At 37.0% G+C, this 26,854-nt stretch overlaps 1 protein-coding gene across 2 annotated transcripts; it reads left to right on the forward strand.

Moving 5' to 3' along the window:
- The first annotated feature begins 575 nt into the window (after positions 1-575).
- Positions 576-18,540, forward strand: LOC121415583 (protein ABHD8-like). 2 transcript variants are annotated; one of them, XM_041608849.1, is made up of 5 exons: positions 576-724; positions 13,775-14,627; positions 16,224-16,394; positions 17,623-17,833; positions 18,255-18,540. In XM_041608849.1, exons 2-5 carry the CDS (start codon positions 13,987-13,989, stop codon positions 18,492-18,494), a joined length of 1,263 nt encoding a protein of 420 aa, XP_041464783.1. In that variant the 5' UTR covers positions 576-724; positions 13,775-13,986; the 3' UTR covers positions 18,495-18,540. The 2 variants fall into 2 exon arrangements, with proteins under 2 accessions (XP_041464783.1, XP_041464784.1); XM_041608850.1 differs by having other exon boundaries at positions 576-673.
- The last annotated feature ends 8,314 nt before the right edge of the window (positions 18,541-26,854 follow it).

A 26,854-nucleotide genomic window follows, 5' to 3' on the forward strand; every position in this document is an offset into this window, starting at 1 on the left:
ATCCTTGTTTACAGTCTCCAATCACTGTAAAGTTAAAATAATTAGATACATGAACAGATGAAGAAAACGAAAACCGCGTATCGGTGTCCGCACCCTTAGTCCATCCATAGAGATACATCTCTATGCCCTTAGTCTTTAATACTCTCGCTCTTTAATTGCTGAATGAGGTACGCTTGTTTTAGGGAATTCCCCCGTATTTACGTGTCGTGCGCACCAGCAGTTTTTTTGCACTTTTGTGCTTTTCGTCTGCATGTTATATGCAGTCAATAATTTTCTTTAAAAAAACGACTGCAGGCTGTTTCGAGAAAGTTTTTGTTACTAGGCTACAAAGTATGTTGATTATGGTATTTAAGATAACAATACAGATATATTAAATTGTGAAAAAATAATAAATTTAAATATTTAACAAAATATTTTAAAAACTATTGAAGATTGTATCATTTCTTTTTTCTAAATTACATGAATAATAATTAATAAAACATATTGATCGAGGCATTGCCCTTGCCTACAGTATACCGTACTCGTATCGTAGAGAGCTACGTAGCTAAGTTCCGTGTACATCATGTACATGTACATCGTCATCGAGAAGCGAAGCTGAAAAGGCGAAAGGGTCTTTTAAATTAATCCTGCATATTATTTCCAGATGACCATTGCTTTGTGGTCGTATCATCAGGTAAATTACCGGCTTGTAACTTGTACAGGAGAGGAGCATGCGATTTTTAAGGTGAGTCAGCTAGATATATCTCGACTCTAACTAGAAGAGTCTCGTCTCTCGAGCTCGAGAGTCGACTCGAAGTCGAGTCTCGAGCCCGGGTAACCCAGGGAACTCCCGCCCGCGTATACGTAGCGGGAGGGAGCCCAGGACCTTACGTGTAATTGACCATACTCGCCTGACTAGCGTGAAGTATGGTCAAAATAATTCTCCGAATAAATAGTTAAAACAGAAATCAAGCACTTACCACGATTATATGGATGATGGTCTAATTAAACGAGTGACAGTTTTCCTGACATCTGATCTGGTAGTGGTAGCTATATTACATGATTTTTATTTTTTTTAAATACAGACAAATTATACATCACTTGAAAGGTTTTTTCAAGAAGTTGCGGAACTTTTGCGTTGAAAATGGAGGACGTACTTTTCTAGCTCTCTCAAAATTGTTTTTGAATTTCAAATTTTGAAGATCAGAATATTGTTTTGGGCTTAGTTTTTCCGTATATATTGGATTAGGATCATACTTATTCCACGGATGTCATTTATATGCCATTTTTTATGCGGCTCGATAGGATTTAGTTGGATTTAAATTGTCGCGGTGATCATCGTTCGCGAGGTGCAACGAGCGCAGAGGGCCACCGAACGCAACGTACAGTTACAGCGGGGAGCTAGCCCGATACCTACTCGCAGTACTGCCTACTCGAAATTTGCGATGGCGTCGGTCGTCAATCCAGCCGCCCGCAGCGGGGAATTGACACTACAGGAGGCAATGAAGCGGCTTTCCCCGAACGCACTCGCAGATCAAGATTCACCGCCGATCGATTCCACATTAGTTCAAGGAGCGAAAAGGAAAATTCTTCCGAAACGCAAGTCATCAGAATCCGAAATCGGTGGTTCGCAGAGATTAAACAAGGGAAATACCAGTAAATCATCAAATAAAAGCAAACAAAGGAAAGCATCAAGAGAGAGGAAATCATCGACCCAAGTAGAAGAGAAAGAATTCCAATGTGAGTACTGTGATAAAGCTGGCATTGAAATTATGATTGAATGTGAATGCTGCAAGCGATGGTCATGTTTGTTGTGTCAAGGCATGTCTATGGAAGTGTATGCTGTACTGAGTGATGAAAATAATCATGCTCATTGGTACTGTTTTTACTGTGAAGAAAAAGCTATACAAGCTATCAAATCAGTTGAATTGAATGAGCAGAAAACTGCAAACACATCAATTCAGGCTATGCTGCCAACAGAGATCAAGGCAATAGCCAAAGTGCGGATATTCCCTTCAATCAGTTGGATCAATTTACTCATCAAATGTGTGAAATTATGCAAGAAATGAAAGGAATTAAGTCGATGCTAGAGTCTTCGGAGATAAATGACAATAGAAATAAATCATACGTACGTGTGACTAAACAACAAGAAAGAGTGGAGAGTATGCCTAGAAGTAAAAGCAGTAGTAGGGTTATTGAATCTGACGACACTGGCATTAGCCAAAGCCTGAACTACAATTCAGATTCACAGGCTAGTCATGTGCAACTGCATGAACAATCTGCATTCATTAACATAGCAATTGTTGATGAAATAGTTGATAGAGAAAGAAGAAAACTAAACTTAGTTTTGTTTAATGTACCAGAGTCAACAGGTGATAGTTTTCAGGAGCGGCAGTGTGAGGATGCAAAAGAGGCTGAAACTATCTTCTCAGCAGGATGTCACGTAGAGGGAGTTAGGATTATGAAAGTCATACGACTGGGTGGGAGGATCCAAAATCAGAACGCCAAGCCTAGGGTTCTGTTGGTACAACTTGAAGATGCTACACACAGAAGTGAAATCTTGAAGTCAGCAAAAAACTTGAGAAAAGTAGAGAAATGGATGAATGTATTCGTTGCACCAGACATGACTAAACAACAGCGTTTAGAGCGTAAAGCTCTGAGGGAAGAGCTCAAGAGGAGACGCGAGGAGGGTGAAGAAAATTTGACGATTCGCAGAGGAAGATTAGTCACCTACAATGTTGATGTGAAACTCAAGCAGAAGCGTACAGAGAATGTGGCACATTCCTCCTCTCGGCAGACGAAGGACAAGCAGATGAAAGAGAATGTTCAGTCTAGCTTCCAACAGTCAGAAGACATACAAGAAGTGCGACCCAGCACTCAACCTAAAGATGGACAAGCTCCAACAGATGAGTCAAGGTTAGAAGGAGCAATAGGAGGAGTTGACCTCGGTGAGTGTTGACTACAGGAGAGTAAATGTTCAGTTGATGACAATCCAGTGGCATTTGAAACCGGAAATGATTTGAAAATTCTGTATACAAATGCAGACTCTCTATCTAACAAAATGATTGAGTTGGAGATTATTGTGAATAACTTGAATATTGATATTATTTTGGTGACTGAAGCAAAACCTAAATCTTCTGTAACAGAATCAACTCTGACTTCATTTAATATACATGGATTTAATATATTTGGAAACCTTGAAAAGGGCAAGTGCAATTCTCGTGGAGTTTTGATATACACAAGGACTACGCTCAAGGTGATTGAAGTGGATATGTTTAATGACTTTATTGAATCATCATGGTGTATGATAACTCTACAAGGAAATTCAAAGCTTCTTGTAGGATGTATATATCGAAGCCCATCAAGTGCTATAGAAAATAATATATTGTTGAATAATCACCTTAGACAACTATCTGAAAACAAAGACACAGCTATATTTATTGTTGGTGACTTTAATTTTCCTGAAATAGACTGGAATTTATGGTACGTTGGAGGGTCAGGTGATGGCCAGGCTAAACATTTTTTAGATGCTCTTCAAGACTCGTATTTATTTCAACATGTATCTGAATATACAAGATTTAGGCAAGGGCAAAATCCTAGTGTTTTAGACCTTGTTATTACAAACACAGAAGAAATGATTAAAAACTTGGATATGCTGCCTCCATTAGGAAAAAGTGACCATTGTTGTATTGTTGTGAACTTAAAAGTTTCTGGAGAAAAAAGAGCCAGAACAAAGTCATTAAAGTTGAAATTAGACAAAGGAGATTACGAGAAACTCAATCACCTTCTCAGTGATATTAAGTGGAGTGAACTTTTAATAGACAGGACTTGCTGCGATGCCTGGAAACTCTTTAAAGATATATTCCTTACTTTTGTTCGAGAATGTGTGCCTCCTTGCCAGAAAAGAGACTCGAAGCAACGTAGGAGCCCATATATATCGAAAGAAGCATTGAGATTATCCAGCAAAAAGAAAAAAGCATGGAAGACATATTTAAACACTGAAAGTATTATTGATCATGCTAAATACAAAAGGATACGTAATCATTTGAGACAAGTTACCAGACAGGACTGTATTGAGTACGAAGGATCACTAGCTAAGGAGGTAGCCTCAAACCCAAAGAGATTTTGGAAGTATGCCAACAGGAAGATAAAATCAAGGCCTGGAATAAGTGATCTAGTAGACTCTGAGGAAAAAGTCATAAGTTCAGACTTAGAGAAGGCAAAACTTCTTAATGACTTCTTTTCAAGCGTTTTTGTTAATGAAAATTTGTACTGTATGCCGGATGTAAATTGGCTTTACTCTGGTCCACCACTATCAGATGTAATTATTACTAGAGAAAAGATAGAAAAGAAAGTTTTCAAACTGAATGGAAGCAAATCTCCAGGTCCAGACGAAATGCATCCAAGACTGTTGAAGGAAACTGCACGTTCTATTTCTGTTCCACTACAAATTATCTTTGAGAAGTCATTTGATGAAGGCATGCTTCCCGGTGATTGGAAAGTCGGAAACATAACTCCGCTTCACAAAAAGGGAAGCAAGAAGAACATTGAAAACTATAGACCAATAAGTTTAACTCCAGTGGTTGGAAAACTGATGGAAAGTCTAATTCGGGATATAGTGATGCAACATCTGATGGATCATTGTTTACTTTCAAACTGTCAACATGGATTTACTCCCAATCGGTCCTGTATGACACAACTTTTATGTGCAATGGAAGAAATAACAGGCAAACTTGATGCTGGAATTCCTATTGATGTCATTTATTTAGACTTTTGTAAAGCATTTGACTCTGTTCCTCATGAGAGACTTCTCAAGAAATTAATGTCATATGGTATAGTTGGAAAATTACATGCTTGGATAAGAGCCTTTGTAACAGGAAGGGAACAGAGAGTGACTATTAATGGTGAGAGTTCTGATTGGAGTCAAGTAAGCAGCGGAATTCCGCAAGGGAGCGTGTTAGGACCCATTCTCTTTGTCATCTTTATAAATGATCTACCTAATATTTTGGACAATTCTGTGTATATTTTTGCCGACGATACCAAAATCATCGGCGATGTTAGTTCTGATGTTAAACAAAAGACTCTTCAAGCTGATCTTACTCATGCTGTCGAATGGAGTGAAACCTGGCAACTTAAATTTAATACTAAGAAATGCAAGGTTCTACATATTGGGAAGAACAATTCAAAAAGTGTTTATACTATGAATGGAGATGAATTAGAACCATGGAAGCAGGAGAAAGATCTTGGTGTTATCATGGATGAAGAGCTGAATTTTCACCAACATGTCTCAGCAGCTGTTTTGAAAGCTAACCAAATACTTGGAATAATACACAGGACTTTTTCTCAAATAACCCCTGAAATATTACCAATTTTGTTTGTATCTCTGGTTCGACCTCATCTGGAATATGGGAACATTTTATGGCACGTGAGATTCAAAATGGATGCAGACAAAGTAGAGAAAGTGCAAAGGAGAGCTACTCGCATGATTCCTGGTCTCCAGAGCTTACCGTATGAACTACGTCTAGAGAGACTAAACCTTCACTCACTGTTTTACAGAAGACGAAGAGGAGATATGATTACTGTGTATAAACTGTTAAATGGAAAGTTTGGGATCTCGAGTGACACATTTTTCACACCTGCAATCCATTCAGCAACTAGAGGTCACAAGTTCAAGCTCTTCACAGGACGATCTCGGTTGGAACTAAGGAGCAAATTTTTTAGTCAAAGAGTAATTTCTGACTGGAACAAACTGCCTACAAAAGTAGTGGAAGCAAAATCAGTGGAAATGTTTAAACATCTGTTGGATAAATTTTGGTGGGGGGAAAGATTTAAAACCTCCATTTCTCAACGCACGTAAAGTTCCACAAGTTTAAAGTGTTTAGGCCGTCAATTACTAGAAGTAAAGATCGGAAAATCTACAGGAGAAGTCCTTCATTTCCGTACCTGATGTGATGTGATGATGTGATGAAGACAAATTCAATGGTGAAGACCAAATTACAATTGGAGCACCATAACTGAAGATATGGCCTCTTAAAGGGACGCTATATGCGGAACTTTTCTGCCACCCAGGACAAGCACCCGCAGTACTAGACAGGAATAACCGTCGTTTCTGGGGATTTATTCAACAATTTCTGACATTTTACTACAATCCCCATTTACCGACGGCAATGTGTCAGTACGAGCCTTCATGTGTAATCTGGTCCGATCCGACAATTTGGCGGACGGGTTTTGTCCAGATTTGTTACTTCTTTTAGATTCTAAATGACATTATATTATCTTGGACGAAGGTCCACTATTTTCGTTAGACTCTAATCTTTCTATTGATATCATATACATTTTATAATATTTTGAAAATATACGTTACCGATGAGTTATTCCCCGGGTTATTCCTTATTTTTTGACTTTCTGCCGGAGAGGAAAATATGGCAGCCGTCAACGAGTTGTGCTTTTATCAAGGCTTTCCGATTAAATTTTCGATATCTTGGCCAATCAATGCGAGCGACAAGTTCCGAACGCACGCACATCAATATGTCCAAGCGCAGCGCAAAACAGCGGCACAAATCGCGATAGGTAGCGACTGGTAAATACGTCTGTAATGATGATGACGTCATCCAAGATGGCAACTTACCTTGACCAACGAAAGGATCGAAGATGACGATGTTTCGATCATCATTTCAAAAGAATTAGCGGTAACTGAGGTCTAAGGTACGATATTTCTGAATTTTAAACATTTTTCGTAAATATGGATGTGATTTCTTTTTCATAATATGACATTTTATGTACAAAAAACGATCGGAAAATCGGGTTCCCGCTGTTCGATCTAACGTTACTGCTAAAATACGTTGTCTGTACGTACGGGCCTCCAAGCTTTTCAGTCTATGTATTGGTGAGTGAGCCAACGCAGTTCAGCGGAACAACCAAAATACAGAGACTGAAGCTTTTGGTCTACCCCAGTACCCATTGGGTGGCAGATCTACAGTTGGGTAATCAACCAAAGGCATTAGAATGAGAACAGACAATTTTTAGCAATTTAAGCAAAATATAGTTGTATGAATTCATATTTTTCTTATTCAAACAGCTTCTATTTGTGAAAATATAGTATACAAGAAGAAAGATAACAAATTAGAATAAGACAAGAGAAGTGCATGGGACGCTTTGCGTTGTTAAAAAAAATTAATAAACTCTTGGGGGTCTCATTCCTCAACAGACTTTAATCAGAAAATAAAAATGAATGTCCCACTATACTTCCCGGTATCTGTAAGATTTATATCATTCAAAAGTAGAAAATTAAGTTTTGCAAGTAAATTTTTTTTTTCTTTCTGTTTGTCCATGTTCACTCTGTATTCTGTATAATTACCATGATGTCTCAAACTTGTTTGCAGATCCGAGAATGCGAGATCAGACAGCTGGAGCTGCAACAGTAGCTAGAAATGTACTCCACTGCTTAGAATTATAGAATATATTAACATTAAATATATTGGAATATATAAAGTTAAAAAGCAAGTCTCTGACATTATCTGAATTTCTACTACATTTAAAATCACATTTACAAAATAATCTCCCTCCTAGTAAACATAATAAAACAGGGACCCATTATTGTGTACATCATGTGAATTGATGAGACAGCTTATTGATATGATGACACAAAACAACAGAATATAGATATAGTCATGTATCTATTCATTTTAATACCAGTACCAGGCAGCAGTCAATGCATGGTCTGCGCCTGTACACCATGAAAAAAAAATGAGACTGGAATTAAACATGCTTTAATTCCCGCCTGTTTTTTTTTTCTTGAAATATTAAGTTGAAATTATCATTAATTTATCATCAATACACATAATTCATGCAGAAATCAAATGCACAACTTATCACCTACAACTAATTTCAATGGGTTTAACAATAACATACATGCATCAAGTACCACACCCACGGCCACCACGCCCACTCACTCCTTTCGGTCAGCCATGGCACCAAAATCACACTCTAGGCGGCACAACATGGGCTTGCATTCGCCTCTTGCGCAGCTATGCGACACATTCTTATATATCAAAATTAGATTTTCTGATACAAATACACTTCAAAGAATTAATTTATATCTGATATTTGACTGTTCCCTGGGAAATTTTCTGTTTATACGGCTTTGAAGTAAGAAAAAGAAACATGATTTACCTTAAGTGTCCAAAAAATCTCCTTTTTGTAATGAAAAACATTGCCGACATTGAACTGAAATCGTCACTAACTTGTAGAAGAAAGTCTGCCGATTTTAATGATACATAACACATGGTTATTTGATGCCCCTAGAGGGCGTCAACAAGTAAAAGTAACTTGCAAGATTAACCCGGTTCTTGAGTCATATTTTCCAAAATGGCGACTTCCATCGTGTGACGACGGACGGCCTTAAAAACAACATTTTGGCGATGCAAATGTGAGTAAATTGACTAGAAATAAGAAGTTTAGATATAAATAGAAAAAGATCGTAACATTTTATGAAAAAAGGATTTGAAATGTTGATACACTGGCTCAATGAATTTTGCCCATTTTGTGTGTTGGCAGAATAGGAAATGTGTTAAACGCGAACCCGTTGCGATCGCTACATTTGGGCACAAACTGGAAGTGGAACCTCAAAAACAAAGTTCTCTCCTTCTACCTAGCCTGGGGCGTTTTGGGGAGTGAAAGTTATATACTGTACGTATGGAGTCACTCCCCACTAACGCCTGGGAGCCCTACCTATATTTCCACACATACGGGTACAAGACCAGAAACTTTCGCCCCCGAGAATTCTACTTTCCCTCTAAAAGATCTAGCCCTAAAACATGTACTGGGGTCCAACTTCATTTCCAACATTTCTGCGATATGGATTTCATTTTTAAAGAAGAATTCATTAAAAAAACAAGAGATTTGTTTTGCAAAGATGGAAAGAGCTTACTTCCGTGTTTACATCGCCATCTTGATTTCTTTGTCTTCCGCTTGGCGACAGCAGGCAAATCCCTTCCTTCATTCTTTGAAAGAAAGAAATAAGAAAACTGGAAGGAAGGGAAAGAAAGAAAGAAACAAAAGAAAGAAAGAAAGAAAGAAAGAAAGAATAAGGGAAAAGAATATGAAGGGAAGAAACAGTGGAAGGGAAGAATGAAGGGAGGAGAGAACGAAAAAAAGAAAAAAATAATGGAAGGAGAGAAAGAACGAAGACGAAGAGAGAATGAAGCCAAGGCAATTACAAGGAAAGAAAGAATGCAGGAAATAAAAAAGGATATTTGATAAAGAAGGAAAGTCGGTAAAGAAGGAAAGAAAGAAAAATTAACAGAGATGGAGAGAAAAGAAAATGTCTGGGAAAGAAAGATAGGAAATAAAGATAGTTGGAACAAAAAAGGGCAAGCAGAAAGGATAGGGAATATACAAAAGAAAGAAAAAGGGAAAAGTTCAAACTTCAAGTAAACAAAAAAAATCAATCATCTAATAAAAATCATAATTTTATTTGGTGTTTTTTTAAATGTATGTTTAAAATTTTAAAAATAAAATGTTTTAGATATGAAAAAAATTTCAAAGTGAAACATATTGTCAAACTTAAAAATTAGATGAAACATTGCGGCATCGAGCACACCAAGACTCAAAACGAAAGCTGAAACAACTAGATCTATGAAAAGTCAATAACTTGTTCCTCCGATTACATCTCCAAATCATTAATCTGAGAATCCATAGTATAATTTTAAGAATTTCCCGCCGATTGTTTGATTATTTTGGTGGAAAAACTTTTTATCATGTGAGATTGTTTGCACCATTGAGAATTTGCTTTGATCCTACATGACTAGCCAGTAGCCTGCCACACATAGGCAGGAGGCCAGTTCGTTTACAATGTATTGGGTTAGCAAGAAATCCCCGCAGAACTTGCAAAAGTTTACAGTTATCGATTTAATTGTTGTCCCTGCTTCGTCAGCTGTTGGTTATTTAATGAAAATTCATCACTTTTAAATGTATTAACTGCATTTTGTTCAATATTCTTAAATAAGGGACAAATAGGCGTCCCGGGAAGGGTTGTCGGGATGCTGGGACACAAGAGCAAAACACGGGACAATCCCGGGAAATGCGGGACGTCTGGTCACCCTGGTCAACACGTAACGTCGCAAGGTCCTGGGCTCCCGCCCGAGTAGCCTGGGGCGTTTTGGGGAGTGAAAGTCATATACTGTACGTATGGTCACTCCCCACTAACGCCTGGATTTGCTTTACATGCCTTTCCATAGCGGACAGGATTACCCGTGTCGAACCTAGACCTAGATCTAAATCACCAATGTTAGTTTTAGTTTAGCAGTTGACTGCCAACTTGGATTAAAAAAATACTTGCAAAAGCATCTGCCGATAGATATCACTATCAGGAATCGCAAAATATTTGTTTTAATAATAATCTGTTCGTGAATTTCTGTAACTTCAAAAGTGATGTTATTTATTGAATCACATACCTCGATCTTCCCACTCATGGTGCAAGAAAATATTTTTGAAAATTCAAAATCGCCAAAATATACATGTAAACAAAGATTATTCAGCCGTCATCATATGCATTCGCTTCGAATATTGACTTCTTCACCAATCCCACACACACACACGTACGATCTTAACATCCCCTTGTCATTGTCCACACCAAGACCCCTTCACTTTCGCTGTCTCCCTTCGACCATCCTAGCTACAACCCCCCCCCTCTTCCTCTCTCTTTCACACACGCTGTATTTGGAGGCCTATGTAGTGCAATATTTAAAAGTAGAAATCTGCTTTCCTGTCAATGAAGCTTTACTTTCAAAACATTTTTAAATCACAATTAATTATATAAAGAACAAAATCGTAATATTAAAGTATTAAGAATGAAATTGCCAGTTTGCAAGCAGAGGTCTCCAAAGTGGAAAGTAAAATGTGATGCCAACCAAATTTATGGCATTTTAACCTCCATCAGATACAATTAACTTACCTTTACCTGCTTGATTTAGTTTCTAAAGCTTTGCTAAACGATCGTGTGCAAATTAAGGTCACACTTTTTATGGCACTTTCTCAGCCAAGCGCGCACTAGTCGATCACCATGGAATTTTGAGATCACAATACCAGCAAAACGCTCGACCTACTTTAAAATTCCGTCAAGCGAATTTGACTTTGGGATCTTGCCTTCCGTCTGGTATTTATGATTTTGATTAATATTGTGTGAACTGTGAGAAATTTTTTATTGAAAATCAACTTCATGGTAATTTTTAAAATGTGCGCAAATTATGGTCACCCATCATACAGCATTGGCATACCATCTGACCATAGTCCTACCTCTAGATTCCCCACAGGCAGGATGGTTGCAGTGAGAGAGTGACTCGAACCGAGGATCGAGCTCTCTCTCTGAGTCTGAGTCTCTCTCCTGTCTAACCAAGGTCAGGGAACTCCGACCCGCGAAGTGGGTCGGAGCCCAGGAGGAGTCGTCGGTGTAATATTAGGCTGATAATACTCTCCAAAATGGGGTTGCAATAGCACCCAAATAAAAGGGGGGGGGAAATAAATTATGCACTTAGGCCTACCTCGATTATATGGATGAAGGTCTAGTGTTGGGACACAGAATCCTGACATCGAGTCACAAACTGGACCCTCACAAAAAGGAAAGTTTTGTCTTGTTCGTTCTCCTTCTTTCAAAATTGAAAACAAAATGGCCTATCAATACTGAGAACGACTGAGACATAGAGATCTAAATTTTCCTTTTTGAGGGTCCAGTTTGTGCCTCGATGTCAGGATTCTGTGTCCCGATAGACCTTCATCCATATAACATGTATAATCAAGGTAAATTATAATCTATTTTTTCCCCTTTTATTTGGAGTGCTATTGTCCATTCTACCCCAATTTTGGAGAGTATTTGTCTGCCTCATATTACCCGCTTTGCGGGCCGGAGCTTTCTGGGTTAGGGTCCTGGAAGCGGGCCGGAGCCCAGGACTCGTCCGTGTAATACAAGGCAGACATATGCTCTCCAAAATGGGGTAGAATGGGGTCGCAATACATGTAGCACTCTAAATAAAAGGGGAAAAATTAAGTTATGCTTTTACCTGGAGGTCGGGGGCTCTGGAACTAAATCTTGGGTTGAAAACGGGTCTCCAGAGCGGCTGTTGCCTGTTGGATCACTGATTGCTAAAAGTACAATGCTTTGGAACTGACCAGATAAAAAAAAGGCGCTCTCCGGATCGTAGGCACAGCGTGGTACTAGCGGCCATGTAAAAAAACATGCATGCATGGCTGTATTCATATCGAGCTGGCGCAAGCTAGCTGCGAGCATGGGGAGCTTCAACAGCCCGGCGCTAGGGCTACATATATGTGCTGATCGAGATCGCCGCTCAGACAGGCTGAGTAGTTCAACATGGACGTGCACTGGAATGGGAAATCACAAATTTGAGGGTCTCTGGAATGGGAAATAAAGGGGTTAGAATAAAAGGGTTAGAAAGTACAGTTAGTGATTTAAAAATTTAGCTAGAATTTCACTTTTTTTTATTTCTCAAACGAAATCAGAGCCTAAACTATTTTCTAATGTAATTTTATCAATATTCATTCACTCACTGTAATATTACAATGTATTTTACATGAAATAATTTGATTTTATTGTCATCTGATTGACTCTATACACGAGTATTGGCAGCTATTTGCATACTCATTGATATTCATAAGTCACATGACCAAAGCTTTTAGAGGTGTAAGATCTTGTTCACAAAGTTCCTTTATTTTGCACTTTTACCAACTTTTAAAAAATGAATCTAACAAAACACAAATTCCAAAGATTGCTTGACCCTATTGATTACAGATCAAACTGTGACATGATTAATTTTCAGATCTAAAGGTAAAAAAAGTGAAAATTAAACCATCTTTTTCCACACACACTTTCTGTTTTTACAGGGACATATTTATGTACAAAAAAACACATCAGCATGGGGACTTTGATGAGCATAGATTTGCACATAATTTGTTCTAGTTTTTCTTATTTGAAATGCTGTGGAAGTGTTTCGTACATCTGACGATTGCGAATTTTACAACCCGCGAAAATGACGGGTCCTCTGTGATTCACGAAAAATTCTGTACGTGAAAATAACAGTTTGTACAGTAAATCATAGTCATAGACTAGACCTACACTGAAACTAAGCCTTAAGCCAAAGGCTACTTCTAAATCATGTAAAAGTAATATTTACTTCCACGCTGTAAGCAATATTCTATTGGATGTTCTGCATACATGTACACTTCTTCACCAGTACGACAATACACCAGACGATGGCCTGTACAATACTACTGTTTCCAGAAGAAGAACCGACTTCCCTTCTCTGCTTTTCTTTCTCTTTCATCTACAGTGTGTTCCTTTTTCTCTTTCTCTTCTCACATATCCTCTTTTCCATATTCCCTTCTTCGACAAGGCAATGAAAAGATGTGTTTTCATTTGTTTATTATTTAGACCTATTTGTATTTTTAAAGATTTTATTTATAAATGCATTCATATCATTTTTTTTGGGGGGGGGATTAAGAATCATTGGAAAGAATGAGCAGGATTTTCTTTCTGTTAAGAAATTATTATAATTATGATTATTATTATTGTTATTGTTATGATTATTATTGCTATCATTATTATTATTATCATCATTATCATCATCATCATCATCATCATCATCATCATCATCATCATTATTATTATTGTTGTTGTTGTTACTATTAATATTACTATTATTATTATTGTTATAGTTATTGTGACGATTATTATTATTATACTATAGTTTATGAATAACTATCTTGATCTGCTTTTGATCTACAGGTCAGTTATCATCATTGATTATGACTGATGATGGTTGTAATAGATGAAGGAACTGCTACACTTCAGCTTCAGTAAATAATGTTTACAGGAACTTATCAGAGGATAGGTGAAAAAATTGCTTTCATTGGATCTTGAGGAAACTATGACAGTAGCAATTACAAGAGCTGTGAAGTTTGAGATGTCTTTGACCAGTGCCCCAAGCAGAATACCAAATGAGGAACCAGCCACAGAGGCAGTCATCCAGTGGAGCCTTTAGTTCTTTAAACTGGAGAAACCGTGCCATCTCACCTGGTCAGCATAATGTTAACATTCTTGAGATTAGACCGGGAAGGTGGCTTCGCATTGAGTATATCCTTGGGAAGCATCGCCAGGGCAATGACCGAAACTCACAAGTTGGATCATCTGGGAAACCCAATGGTGGCCCCAATACGAGAGATCTTTCTGCAGGAAGCATCATTATGAACAATGAAGGTTCAGAACAAGCCTCCAATACTACCTCTAACAGTCTCCACAGAGAGAATCTACCCTCAGGAGACAATGTTCATACGCAGCAAAACCAACATTATTCCAAGTGGTCCAGTCAGGTTTCCCTCATCTCTCTCATGGAAGAACCTGGTACTGTGCTCTTCTTTTTTCATGGGGTTGGAGGATGTGCAGAAGTATGGTACCACCAGTTGCGATACTTTGAGGAGGCTGGCTTTGAGATGGTAGTGCCTGACATGCTTGGGCATGGATTCAGCAGAGCCCCGAAGGAAATGGCTGCTTACAAGTTTGAAGAATTGGCTGAAGATGTGCTTGCAATATTTGATCGCTATGCAAAGAAGCGGAATGTCCTGATTGGTCATTCATATGGGTAAGAAAGCTTATTTTGAAGACTTTGTCTCAAGGTATTAAGAAGAAATTTTGATAGACTTATAATAACATACTGTTTGATTCTGAAATTTACTAAGTGGTTTAAAGATTCTAGAGTGTATTTTGTAACTTGCAGTAAAATCTCTTCCAAATAAGGTTTCCCCATTTTTGTTTCATCTGCATAGCAGAGCGAGATTATTGGCGCCACTTTTCTGACAGTTCTCTTTGAAATGACATTGTAACTTGGAAAGTATATGGACCTAGTTCATGAAACTTGGACATAAGGGTAATCAAGTGTTACTGAAATCTTGCTAGAGCTTCAGGTCACATGACCAAGGTCAAAGGTCATTTAGGGTCAATGAACATAGACCATGTTGTGGGAATCGACATTGAAGTCTTAACCTAAGGTTAAGTTTTTGTCATGATAACTTTAAAAGAAAGTATTTGTAGGCCTACCTAGTTCATGAAATTTGGGCATAAGAGTAATGAAGTTCCGGTATTACTAAACACCCTGCTTGAGTTTCAGGTTAATAGAGTCAATGAACTTTGGCCATGTTTGGGGGTATTTTTGAATTGCCGTCATAACTTATAAAAATTATTGATCTAGTTCATAAATCTTGGACATAAGAGTAATCAACTATAAAACATCCTGTGCGAGTTTCAGGTCACATGACCTAGGTCAAAGGTCATTATTTTAGGGTCAATGAACTTTGGCCATGTTGGGGGTATTTGTTGGATTACCTTCGTAACTTTGATAGTTTATGGATCTATGTAATAAAATTTGGACAGAAGAGTAATCAAGTATCACTAAACATTCTGTGTGAGTTTCAGGTCACATGACCGAGGTTGAAGGTTGTTTTAGGTCTCTGACCATGTTGTGGGTACTTGTCGAATTGCTATTATAACTTTGAAAATTTATGGATACACTGTAGAAATGTGGACATAGGGGTGATCCAGTATCATTGCTCATCTTGCACAAGTCTTACGTCACTTGATCAAGGTAAAATGTTATTTAGGGTCGATGAACTTAGTAGTGTATTATGATATGAATGGTGTTTTTTTTTTTTTTAATTATTTCATATAGTCATTTTCGTCATATTGAATTGCGTAATGCAGGTGAGACTGCCAGAGGTGCTCCACTTGTTATTACATTGGGTATATTTTTATGTTTCAAAGGAAATATCTAAAATCCTTGAAAACCTATTTCTAGTTTGATATCCATAAGAAAAAGAGAAGAATTTTATGATTTTGCGTCCCCTAAAACAGTAATGATGTGATGGATATAAAATGAAAATGAAATGAATTTGACACATTTTTTCCAGAATAAACTTTATGAAATAATTTCAACAGGCTTTAAAATAGTAATGAGACGAAAGTTATTGTCTCCATACAAATTGACAAAATCAAAACATTCTGAATCAGTTCCTATGAATTTCAAGCACTTTACTGTTCATGAACTTTGAATAATGCTGTGCATAAAAATACTACAGCTGCCAATTTGTAGTACAGTATGAAGGATTATTGAATGAATCATTTTCCCAAATGGAATGAAATAAATATTTGTTTTTGTTTTGCCCCCCCCCCCTTCCCCCAACAGTGGATCATTCTGCACCTTGATTGCCAAGGAGAGGTCAAGAAAGGTTACCAAGGTTGTTTTGATCAGCAATGGAGGTCCTATTCCCCTCTCACCTGAGCCATGTCATCTGTTCTGTCTTCCATCGTGTTGCCTTGCTTGTATCAAGCCGATTATCAATAGAACATTTGCAAGGTAAAAATCTCTTTAGGCTATATTTTCAAGACTTTTGTGGAAACACAGCGGATGCAATTCACAATCAAAGGTTCAGTCTCATAGTCTGCATAGTGCGTACAGAATTGTCACTACTTGTCACTGAGCATACCTTGAAAGGCTAACCTCACTTCAACAAAATAGAGAAATATCAAATAACACTAAATTTGATATGTTCATTAGGTTTAACCCTAAAAGGACTGGGGGGGGGGCTGATTCAGCCCCCTCAAAACTTTTTACTTTCAAGTCTCGCACAACTTTTGAGACCGAAATCGTGACCCCCGTGTACGCGGTTCCGAAATTACACAACATTTCGTAAGTGCATGCAGACCCAAAATTACTCAAAAACGTGAATTTGTGTACAAATCCATAGCAAATTGTGTTTTTAGCCAAAATTCATAAATGTATCATTATTTTTCCTTTTACTCCTTAAAATCAATTAATTTCACCTTTTTTATGGTCAAAATAAAGTCCCTGACGATTTTCATTGAAAAAACAACAAAAAACAAAAAGTCGAAAAACAGAGAAATACTTTTAGAAAACAATAGAATACATAAGAAAATAAATGTGATGTTGAAATTTTTGAAAAATAAATTTGATCAGATGCCTATCTAGAGTATGTGAAAAACAAAAATTAGCATTTTAGGGTCTTTATTTTATTAATTGGAGCAAATTTATGATTTTATGCATAAATTAGCATAATTAATGAGCAATGAGATTTTTTGCAGAATCTGATATTATAGTTTTGTAGATAATGCCATGGGTAACGCGCGTGTCAATTTTCGTCGCGATCGCGCGATCAATGGCCGAGATCATAGGGGGGCCAAATCAGCCCCCCCCCCAGTCTTAGGCAACGAAATAGCCCAGTCTTTTTAGGGTTAATATTGAATAATATGACTGTACCTTAGTTTTAGTTGAACCATAGATTCTGCAAGTCCTCATCAGTTTCTTCCTTGATTTTTCTTTCATCCCCAAATCCTAAAAACATTCATTTCATTGTATTGTACTTACGTGATCCCTGGAACAAACTACATGTCCCCAAAATAAGAATTTGCTTTACCTTGTCAAGAAGCATGTGACGTGTGCAGAAATATTGCAAGATTTAACTTGCTCTTTAACGAAGTGACAGTTCTATGTAGGCATATCCTCTTTAAAAGCTCTTTATTGGTCTAGGTAATTTTATTATTATCATGGTCTGTTTCTTTGATAGACAAGCCTTTCATACCAAAGATAAGCGCTCTGCAGTTGACTTGAGAAATGCCTTTGACATCCCGGCTTACGTTCTACGTGCCACCATGCAGGGACAGTACTGGCCTGAAGGAGGGAGTGACTACCATTCGTCACTCTCAGTGGGTGTCCTTATCATCCATGGACGCCAGGATGAGCTCGTGCCACAGAAGGAATCAGTAACTATGCAAGAGGTTAGTGTGTATTGATTGCATCTCGGTCGAATCAAAATTACTCGTATACCTATTCTTTCTCATCCCTGAAAGTTTCATTGAAAACCAGTTTGTATGATACTCATTTGGTCCAGTTAACTAATCTCTGTTCTGCATTTTGCAGAGTTTTCAATTGTGCCTGTGTTGTCCAAATCCAGGTCTAAATTCCATATTTCAATAAGTCAATAAATAGACTGGCTGAAAATGTTTGATAACAGCAACAAATTTAATCAGCATTTCATATAACTCTGATATACTCTCCATACCCTGTTGCTCTTAGATCGGTATTTAACTTTATGTAGGTAAAGAATCATAAAACACCCTTCATAACCTGGTCAAGGTATATACTTCAAATGCTATTTCCCATTTTCTAAATTGTGTATTTATGTTTTCTTTTTCTCAGACTATTTATGCATCTCAGTTGGAGGTAGTGGAATCGGCCGGTCACATGGTGATGGTGGAGCAACCACAGAAGGTCAACGAACTCATCCATTCATTCATTCTGAAAGACATGACCATCAGTCTGGCTATGCAGCAGAGTCATGTGACCAAACACATGACCAATCCACCTGATGCAGCTGCTTTCCTTCCCTCACCTATACAAAGACACAAGACGGTGCCAAACTTCTCCATTACGTCATGACACACAAGCAGATCTTGCAAGTATATATTCATAACACCTAATTCCCCTAATTCCCCTAATTTACATGCCTCTTTCAATTAGTTGGATCACCTTGTTGAATTAAAATTTGAATTGAATTAGATTGAAATTTATCAAGTACCTTTAGATATTGATTGCAATTGTCTTTTATCTTTGTTAGTTACATGTACCATTGATGCAACAGGTTCCACATAATTATGATTACATGTACCATTCACGGTCCTACGCAAGAAAGTTAAGAAATATCAATTATATTATGATAGGTTTCTAAAGGTTCCATATTGTTTGAAGCGTATTACAAGTTCCCTGTTGGACAACTCAGCTGAGGATGACTCCAACTAAGGATGTGCATTTTGTCCTGAAAATTTGACAAGCAAAAAAATATAAAAGGTCTTCATTCGTGAAAGACTCGCCCCAAAGAATAACTCCCTCAGAGGTCAACTCCCCTCAGGACCTCTCCCCTGGAGACATTTCCCCCAATTACAGGGTAAATAAATGGCGTCATGATATTCAAGTGGGGGGGGATAGAACAATAGTTCATCACCCCTGCCCACCCCCCCCCCCGAACAATATGTTTGCTGCTTGAATGTACACCAGTGCCCTAAAGGTTAACTGGAGGAAAATTCCACTGAGAGCTCCCCCACCCATTCCATTCAGTGGGATGAAGAAGATGGAGGAGAGGGAGAAGAAGAGAGGAGGAGAATGAAGAAGAAATTTGACATTTTTTCATCGACTAACTTTGACTTAAAATTCCAGTGGAATAGTGATGCATCCAAGGTGGATAACTTTCTCTCCATTTTTAGAGTGGTATTTGACTTTGCTTTTATCGTTAAATGGATATTTATGCCACACAAACTTTCACAACTGAAAGAATGACTGATCGTTCTCCTGCAATTTTCTTTTACTGACATTGCTATTGAATGCCTGTAACCAGCCATGCACTGACTGATCCATTTCTTGAATTTTTTTTACTGACATTGCTATTGTTTAAAGCATTTAACCACCCATGCATGACTGTTCACATGAAAAAATCATGTCATACCGGAAGAGGAATATTGTCTGGTCATGTTGACATACAATAATTTGCCTTTAATCAAATATCTATATGGAATATTTGATTAAACTTTCAGAAGTGTCCAAGAACTTTTTTTGCCAAGTGTATATAAATTTCTACTATTCTGGAAGCTTCTAGTATTGTCTTAAAAAAGAACATTCTCCTTCTTTCTAGAATAGTCCACGTCTAGAAGACTCTTGAGTGACCTCAGTGAAATTATCAATGTAAACAACATAGCTATTAAATCCTATTGTCATTTTCACTGCTACTAGGAGTCTATTGTCTATCTAAGTACATGTACATTCCAGAAATAACAAAGATTACTCAGCCTTATAATAGGCATGTCTAACAAAGCTTTACTGAGACATTCTGGAATATCATTATAAGCCATGAATATCCTTAAAGAGAAAATAACTAACTAAATGAATGTAATTGCTCTTACATTTCTACTTATAACAGCTGGCATAGAAATGTGAATATATCCTGAATTAGGGAATGACTGAAAAATTTAACGAAGTAAATGTTCAAAGTGTGCAAATCTAGGACATCTGCGTAACTCCGTGTTAGGGTGTCCAAGCAGCCTATCCTCGAATCCTTAATTAGAGTGCTTCCTGCAGGACGATCCTCGCGGTTGCTGTCCACTCTTTACTATAAAGGTTTCCCATGCCCCTCTCCCCCTGGGCAATATTATCTGTTGAAAACAAAAGGGTTACAATTGATAACAAGCAACATATTAGTTACCATGTTGTTACCTAGAGGTGCAAACCTCCTGTAAGCCATCTCAATCACTAATTGTCATCCCTGAGGGGCATCTTCAGGAGAATAGTAAGGAAAATACTGGAATAATTGAGTTATATTCAAAAAGGAAAAAGAAACCAAGGAGTTGGCATGACATCAATATTCATCAGTAATTTTGTCCTGAAAGCATTTAAATGAGGGGAGATGTCCTCTGGTCAGTTGTCTTCATGCTAAATTGTCCTCCAGCTAGGGAGTTGTCTGAAGGAAGTTATCCTCCAGGAGTCCAGAGAGTTGTCCTCCAGGGGAACTGTTGTTCGTGGGAGTTGTCATAGAGGAGCTGTCCTGGCGGGGGGGGGGGGGGTACCATTCAGAAGTAATTTTATGGAGATATATGTAGTAATAGTTTGAAAGCAGGGTCTTACATTAATACTCAAAAAGGCTGATCATCATCTTTGCAACAAGTGTTTTGTCTCAGTGTTCTCTGTCCAATTGAATTTTATTTGCTGAATTTAAGACAATAGTGTGCTCTTATCCCATAAGTATGAATTATATAACTTGCTTTTATTTAAGTGGCCTATGAGAACTTGGCAGCTTAATAGCCTGAGGAGATCATTTTACATCTCAGCCTAAAATACATTAAGCTCCAAAATCATTATGGTAATATGGTGACATTTAACTTTGGATTTAAATACTTGTGTTTGTTGCAGCTACTTGTGTTAAGTTACAGAGAGGTAGGAGATAAGATAGGAGGAATGTAGACTAAAAAAAATTGTTTTTTTTTTAATATTGATTCGTAATGTAATGTACATGGTGGTTCCTTTGATAAATTGAAGGAAGTTCCCATGAGGTAAAATTGGTTGCTTAATTGCTGAACCCTCAAGTTCACCAGTATTTGCAAAATCTATGGACAGTTTCACAAAATTCAACAAATTTTTTAATAAAGTAACCGTTAAATGCTACTGAAATCTGATTGGCTAATGGCACATTTGATGTAGAAATTGTGCATTACATTTCTTTATGTCATGGGACCATGATGGCTCTGTGGCAGTTCTTAAAACATTCTTTCGTAGAACTTGAAGGGGTATTCTGGGCTGAAAATAATCATATCTGAATAAAAAGAGTGAAATAAATTCACCTCGCAAATTGGCTGAAAAGTCATAAAAATCTGATAACAAATAATGAAGTTATTGAATTGTAAAGTTTTGCAAAAGCTTGTGAAAACAGTCATATGCACATTGTCATGAATATACAGTAGGTGGACTAGTGATGTCACAGTCACACCCATACTTTCCGTTTTCATATGTTATGTCACATGAAATCATAATTACTCTAATTTTCTTATGAATGATATGTCTCCCTTACGTTAAAATAAGTTGAAGTGCCAATGAAATCTAATGCATAAAAACAGTTGTCAATTCAATTTATTTTAGTCAATTCTGGGTGGAAAAAAATTGAATAAGTATAATTTCATGTAATAAATACAAAAGAACAAGTGGGGATATGACATCATCAGTTTGCTCATTTGATATTCTTCAAGGCATGCATGGAAATGTTTCACCAAAAAAATGCAAATCTCTGAAGTGTGACAACCTTGTTATTCTTTGTCCAATTTTTTGTGTTTTCTTTGTCTAGTTTTTCTTTACCTGTTAAAGTCATATTATTTTCAGCCTGGAGTACCCCTTCAGTTGAAGGAATGGTTTGGGGGAAGCTGATGTTCTCAAAATTTTAGTAATTTTCAATTTTAGGGGGTAATTTTTCATTGAAATTGAATACTCTATGCTATTTGATGAAGAATGTGTAATAATTGATTGAAATTAACAATGTACATGTATTTTAGATTTAGATTTTTAATATCATGAAACGCTTGGGAGAGGAGATTGCATGTGTACATGTATGTACAATGTACATATGAATAAAATTCGTCCACCACAGGAGTCCGTCCATTTGTCATATTTTCAGACAGTATTTCGTATTTCTTTGAAACTTTTACTGAATATTCTTTGCGTGCATTTTGAATTCATTCAGGGCTGATCAGTATGAGATAGATCTCTCACTATTGTTTTTTATTTCTACCTTTGTATGGATGCACTTGGACATCAAGCAAAACAATGTTTGCCATGAACATAAATTTTGACATTGAAATCTGGAGATTAAATCGTCATTGGTTGTTTTTGTTTGTAAAATACCCCCAAACAAACAAAAGGATTAATTCAAACCTTTGTTTTATTTTTATTCAACAGCCTTGCTTGTTCACTATTTAGTACAGTAAACTTGTATATAAAAGATGTAAGTTCTAGATTTTGCTACCAGATTCCATCCACATTTGTATGTATGCAAAAATTGTTTCATGATGACTTGATATGAAAATATGCAAGTTAGAGAAGAAGCAATAGTTTTTGTATTGTAATATAAAGATATAAAGAGTTAATTTGCATTTTGTATTGTAATATAAAGATATAAAGAGTTAATTTGCATTCAAATGAGTAGGTTCTCAATGTTAAATGATTTATGATGATCAACTCTGTCCTGTAGAAATTCCTGTAATAATAATAAAGAATCACTAGAGGGTATTCATTTGTCTCGCAATCTACTACATGGTCAACGATCGGGGCCGGGAACGATCGAGTCGGCGTGCACTGCCAGGTAGTGCACGCCGACCCGATCGTTCCCAGCCCCGATCAAGGGACCGCTCAGCTAGTCAACCCCCGCCCACGGGAAACTAGCGAGCCCGCCAATTTTTTGGTCTCATTTGCATATTGCCGACCCACGGCGTATTAGCATAACTCCTGACCACTCGCACATCGGATCAGTGCCCACCTATTGTTCTCGCGTTCGTGCGTACGGTCTTGGAGGTTAGTATAAATAGAGTACGATATCAGATAATTTTCGTCACTTGATAAAGAGTTGCAGCGGCACTCGAAAGCTCGTGAACTTGTAAGCTAGTGAACACTTTTTGCGAGAGTGATCACAAATTTCCTAGAAAGCCAGTGAACACTTTTTGCGAGAGTGATCACAAATTTCCTTGTTGACCATAGTAGATTGCGAGACAAATGAATACCCTCTAGCGATTATTTCAATCCGCAATAATGAACCTATTTAGTAATAATAAAGAATATATGATATTAGGCCTAATGATTTTCAAGAATGAAACAGATTCATATTAAATGGAAATATCTATGAACCTTTAACTATGATATTATTCTTATTATAATACCATTGTAAAGTAATGTAAGAGCTGATATTCATTTAAATTGTTGATAAATGTAAATAAGACTAGTAATTGTGTTCAACCCAGACAATCACGTATTTAAAAAAAATGTTCACTTTTATACAGTATTCTTTCACTCAAAGTAGAATTCTTGTTTAAATTGTAGTAATATATATTAATGTCATCTTTATAAGTTTAAATTACTGTATGTATATAATGTGATAAATTTATTCAGAGAGAAAGTGAAAGAGAGAGAGGGGAGAGTAATAGAGAGAGATGGAGAGAGAGGGGGAAGGAAATAGAGCAAGGGGAGGCAGGGGGGGGGGGGGCAGGGGATGGAAGGGGGTAGGAAACTAGCTACATGTTTATCACCCCCAAGAATAAATGTAGATAATACTTTTCACATTGTACCAAAGTTGGTATCATGTTTATAAATGTGTGTAAGCTATCATATCAAGGTTTATTCATAAGAATGAAGATAACCTAGTCAGCTAGAATGAAAATTGCATAATTTATGGACACATATTATCATGAGTAAACTAAGATCAGAAAAGGTTGATATATATAAAAAAAAATGATGTGCACAGATATATGGTTGACTTTTGATGTGAATGACCATAGCAATGGTAGCATAGAAACTATTGTTTGATTATTTGTTGACTGTCACCAAAAATCATGAGTTTATTTAAATGTATTCAATAATGACCTTGAAATTCTATTTAAAGAAAGATGCAAATGTCCTATCTTATTATGTTACTTGTTCCAGCGCAACAAAAAAACCTGATACATGGACTTCATGTATATATGATAAGCAATATATTTTGTTGTATATAACGATGCAACTTATAAAAGTGCCTGGACCCATTTTACACAGTGCTCAAGGCACAGATTATCACTTTTATGTGTTCCAGAAGGGGCAGGGCAGAATCCCTAATAGCCTGGATGTGCGATTGAAGTCTACACATTCATGGAAAGGCTAAACATTTGGCTGTAAATAATGTTAGTACATGAATTATGATACATGGTCATAAATTTATATAGTGACATATATAAGCCATTACCTGATCATACATGTACATGTAGCTGCAACAGCGAATTCTGTTATATTCTCGGCAGCTCGGCTTTGACATCACCTCAGTGAATAAAACTGCAATGTATTGCAAACCTTGGCATTATGTTGTTCACTGAGGTGACATCTCTCACTGCTTATTAAGCTGAGTAACCAGGTAGTTTGCCTGAGGTACATGTATGCTGTCAAGTGTATGCAAAGATTACATGAAGCATGCGCATGTTTTTATATTATGATGTAGACGGATCAGAGCTGCAGCAAGCGTTGTGAGTTCATCCGAGACAATGCAGACTCTGGTGGATATACGTAGACTAAACTTTACCTCAATATCTGTTTTCAATTAAAGTAAATAACATTTCAACTCCCCGGCCTTCTAAAGCAGTGCTGTGTGCTTCAGGCAAAATATTCTCCCTTGGGGAAAAATATACCGTTGTTAAGGAATGTATTCTACCTCTCAGTAGCTGGTAGGCAATATCTGCATAGTATCTCAGTTTATTAGAAATACAGTAAATTTGGAAGGTAGGAATTAATGGGTACCTGCTTCATGGAGATGTAAATTATGGGCATCACCGTTCACCTTGAAATCAAATGTGTGTGTAAGTTTCTTGTATGTAGTTTATTTAATGTGTAAATAACAATTACAGTGCATTAAAGATTTTGTTTTCAAAGAAAGTGGATCTGTAGATGCATTCTTGTTGCGTTACTTGAATAATTTCATAGTGGTCAATTTCCAATCATTAATTTTGCAGAGGTGTTAGTAGGAAAGGCATGTAAGTGGACATGACATTTTGCTTTTGTACAGTATATGGTGCATTTTTTTATAATATATTTATCAAATCAAATCATTTATTTCTACAATAATATAATAATATAAAAAAACATTACAAATGTGTACAGAATAGGAAACAAACATAATTGAAAAAGGAAAGTGAACAGAGTTGATCAAAAGTAATACAAAGAAATGTACATTACTATGGGGGAGCCAAAGAAGACAAAATAAATCAGGCACCCAACATAAAATAAACAGATAACAGATGCTGATGTGGTTTAAACAAAAACAAATTATCAAATTCTTTAAAACTTCTATTCTTTATTCTGAAAGATACAACATTTTATTAGTTTCCCACTTTTTATTGATATTCACCTTGTTTGAAGAAGATCATCTGAATCTGTTTAATTACACATGCAGTTTAAAAGTAGTTCAGTTTAAGAGAAAAGGATGCTCATAGAATCTGCTTGTACCGATTCAAAGAATGATAATTGTGTGTGAAATTTACCCTATATTGTTCCCTAAATATTGTCATTTTCCTGAAAGGGAACCCCAAAAGATCCTTGAAAATCAAAATGTTAGACTTTGACTTTGAGAGAAAGAGAGAGAGGGGGGGGGGGGGTACTTGGTATGTATAGGGTATAGGGTGTGTCAGAACCCCATTGCCTTAATATGGAACCGGGTGGTTCGTGTGCAAAGGGGGTTATCTATTGTCTCATCCCCCATTTGATAGTATGACATCACAGATTTACGCCAATGTGTTCAAGTCAGGAAATATTCACATGCCACCATAGAAATAACATTCCGGGGGGGCACTTACATTGACGAGTGGATACCATGTCCGACCAAAAATACACGTAAAAAGGATGTCTTTTTCAAGATAGGGCACGTTACGTATAACGTGATAAGGGTGTCAAAAACACTAAAATAATGAAAAAAGGGTATCTATTTCGCAAGGAAATTTACGTGTTTAGTGTCAAATTTGCGAGGGAATAAACAATCAAGACTATAATGTTTTAAAAAGGATGTACTTTTTGCCCCAGGAGTCAACACTACGTGTTTAGAGTACGATTTGCGCGAGTTGGGCTTTACTAAACCCAATGATGTAAGTAAAGGTAAAACCGACGTCCGGTCCGTGTTTGAAATATCGCTGTACTTGTTTAGGGGTACAATTCAGTGAATACTTGCCAATAGTATCGTTTTGTTTCCAATACTTGTTAAGGGTAGGTTTTCACACGCCAATACTTGTTAAGGGGTGCATTTTCAGAATTATATGGAAAATACATGTTTAGGGTGCTTTTCAAGACCTAAAGGTCACGCATGTTATCCACTCGATTGTCAAAGGAAGTGCCCCCCCTACAACCCCCCCCCCATTAAGATATTCATTGAACCCAGCTGACCCTTGTTTAAAATAGTCATTTCAGCCAATTTGCATATAGAGTCAAGAGGATGTTAATAAAATCCAGTTTGAGTTGGCTTAATGTCTGACAGTACTATGTCAGGC

The sequence above is a fragment of the Lytechinus variegatus genome, chromosome 5 (assembly GCF_018143015.1).
Source record: "Lytechinus variegatus isolate NC3 chromosome 5, Lvar_3.0, whole genome shotgun sequence".
In the NCBI taxonomy this organism is placed as follows: domain Eukaryota; kingdom Metazoa; phylum Echinodermata; class Echinoidea; order Temnopleuroida; family Toxopneustidae; genus Lytechinus; species Lytechinus variegatus.

Bases quoted from the DNA above. Each gene is read 5' to 3' on its own strand.
- LOC121415583 (XM_041608849.1), top strand. From the start codon at position 13,987: ATGAGGAACCAGCCACAGAGGCAGTCATCCAGTGGAGCCTTTAGTTCT. The intron at 16,395-17,622 runs GTAAAAATCTCT...TTTCTTTGATAG, and splicing joins ATCAATAGAACATTTGCAAG to ACAAGCCTTTCATACCAAAG. The intron at 17,834-18,254 runs GTTAGTGTGTAT...TCTTTTTCTCAG, and splicing joins AATCAGTAACTATGCAAGAG to ACTATTTATGCATCTCAGTT.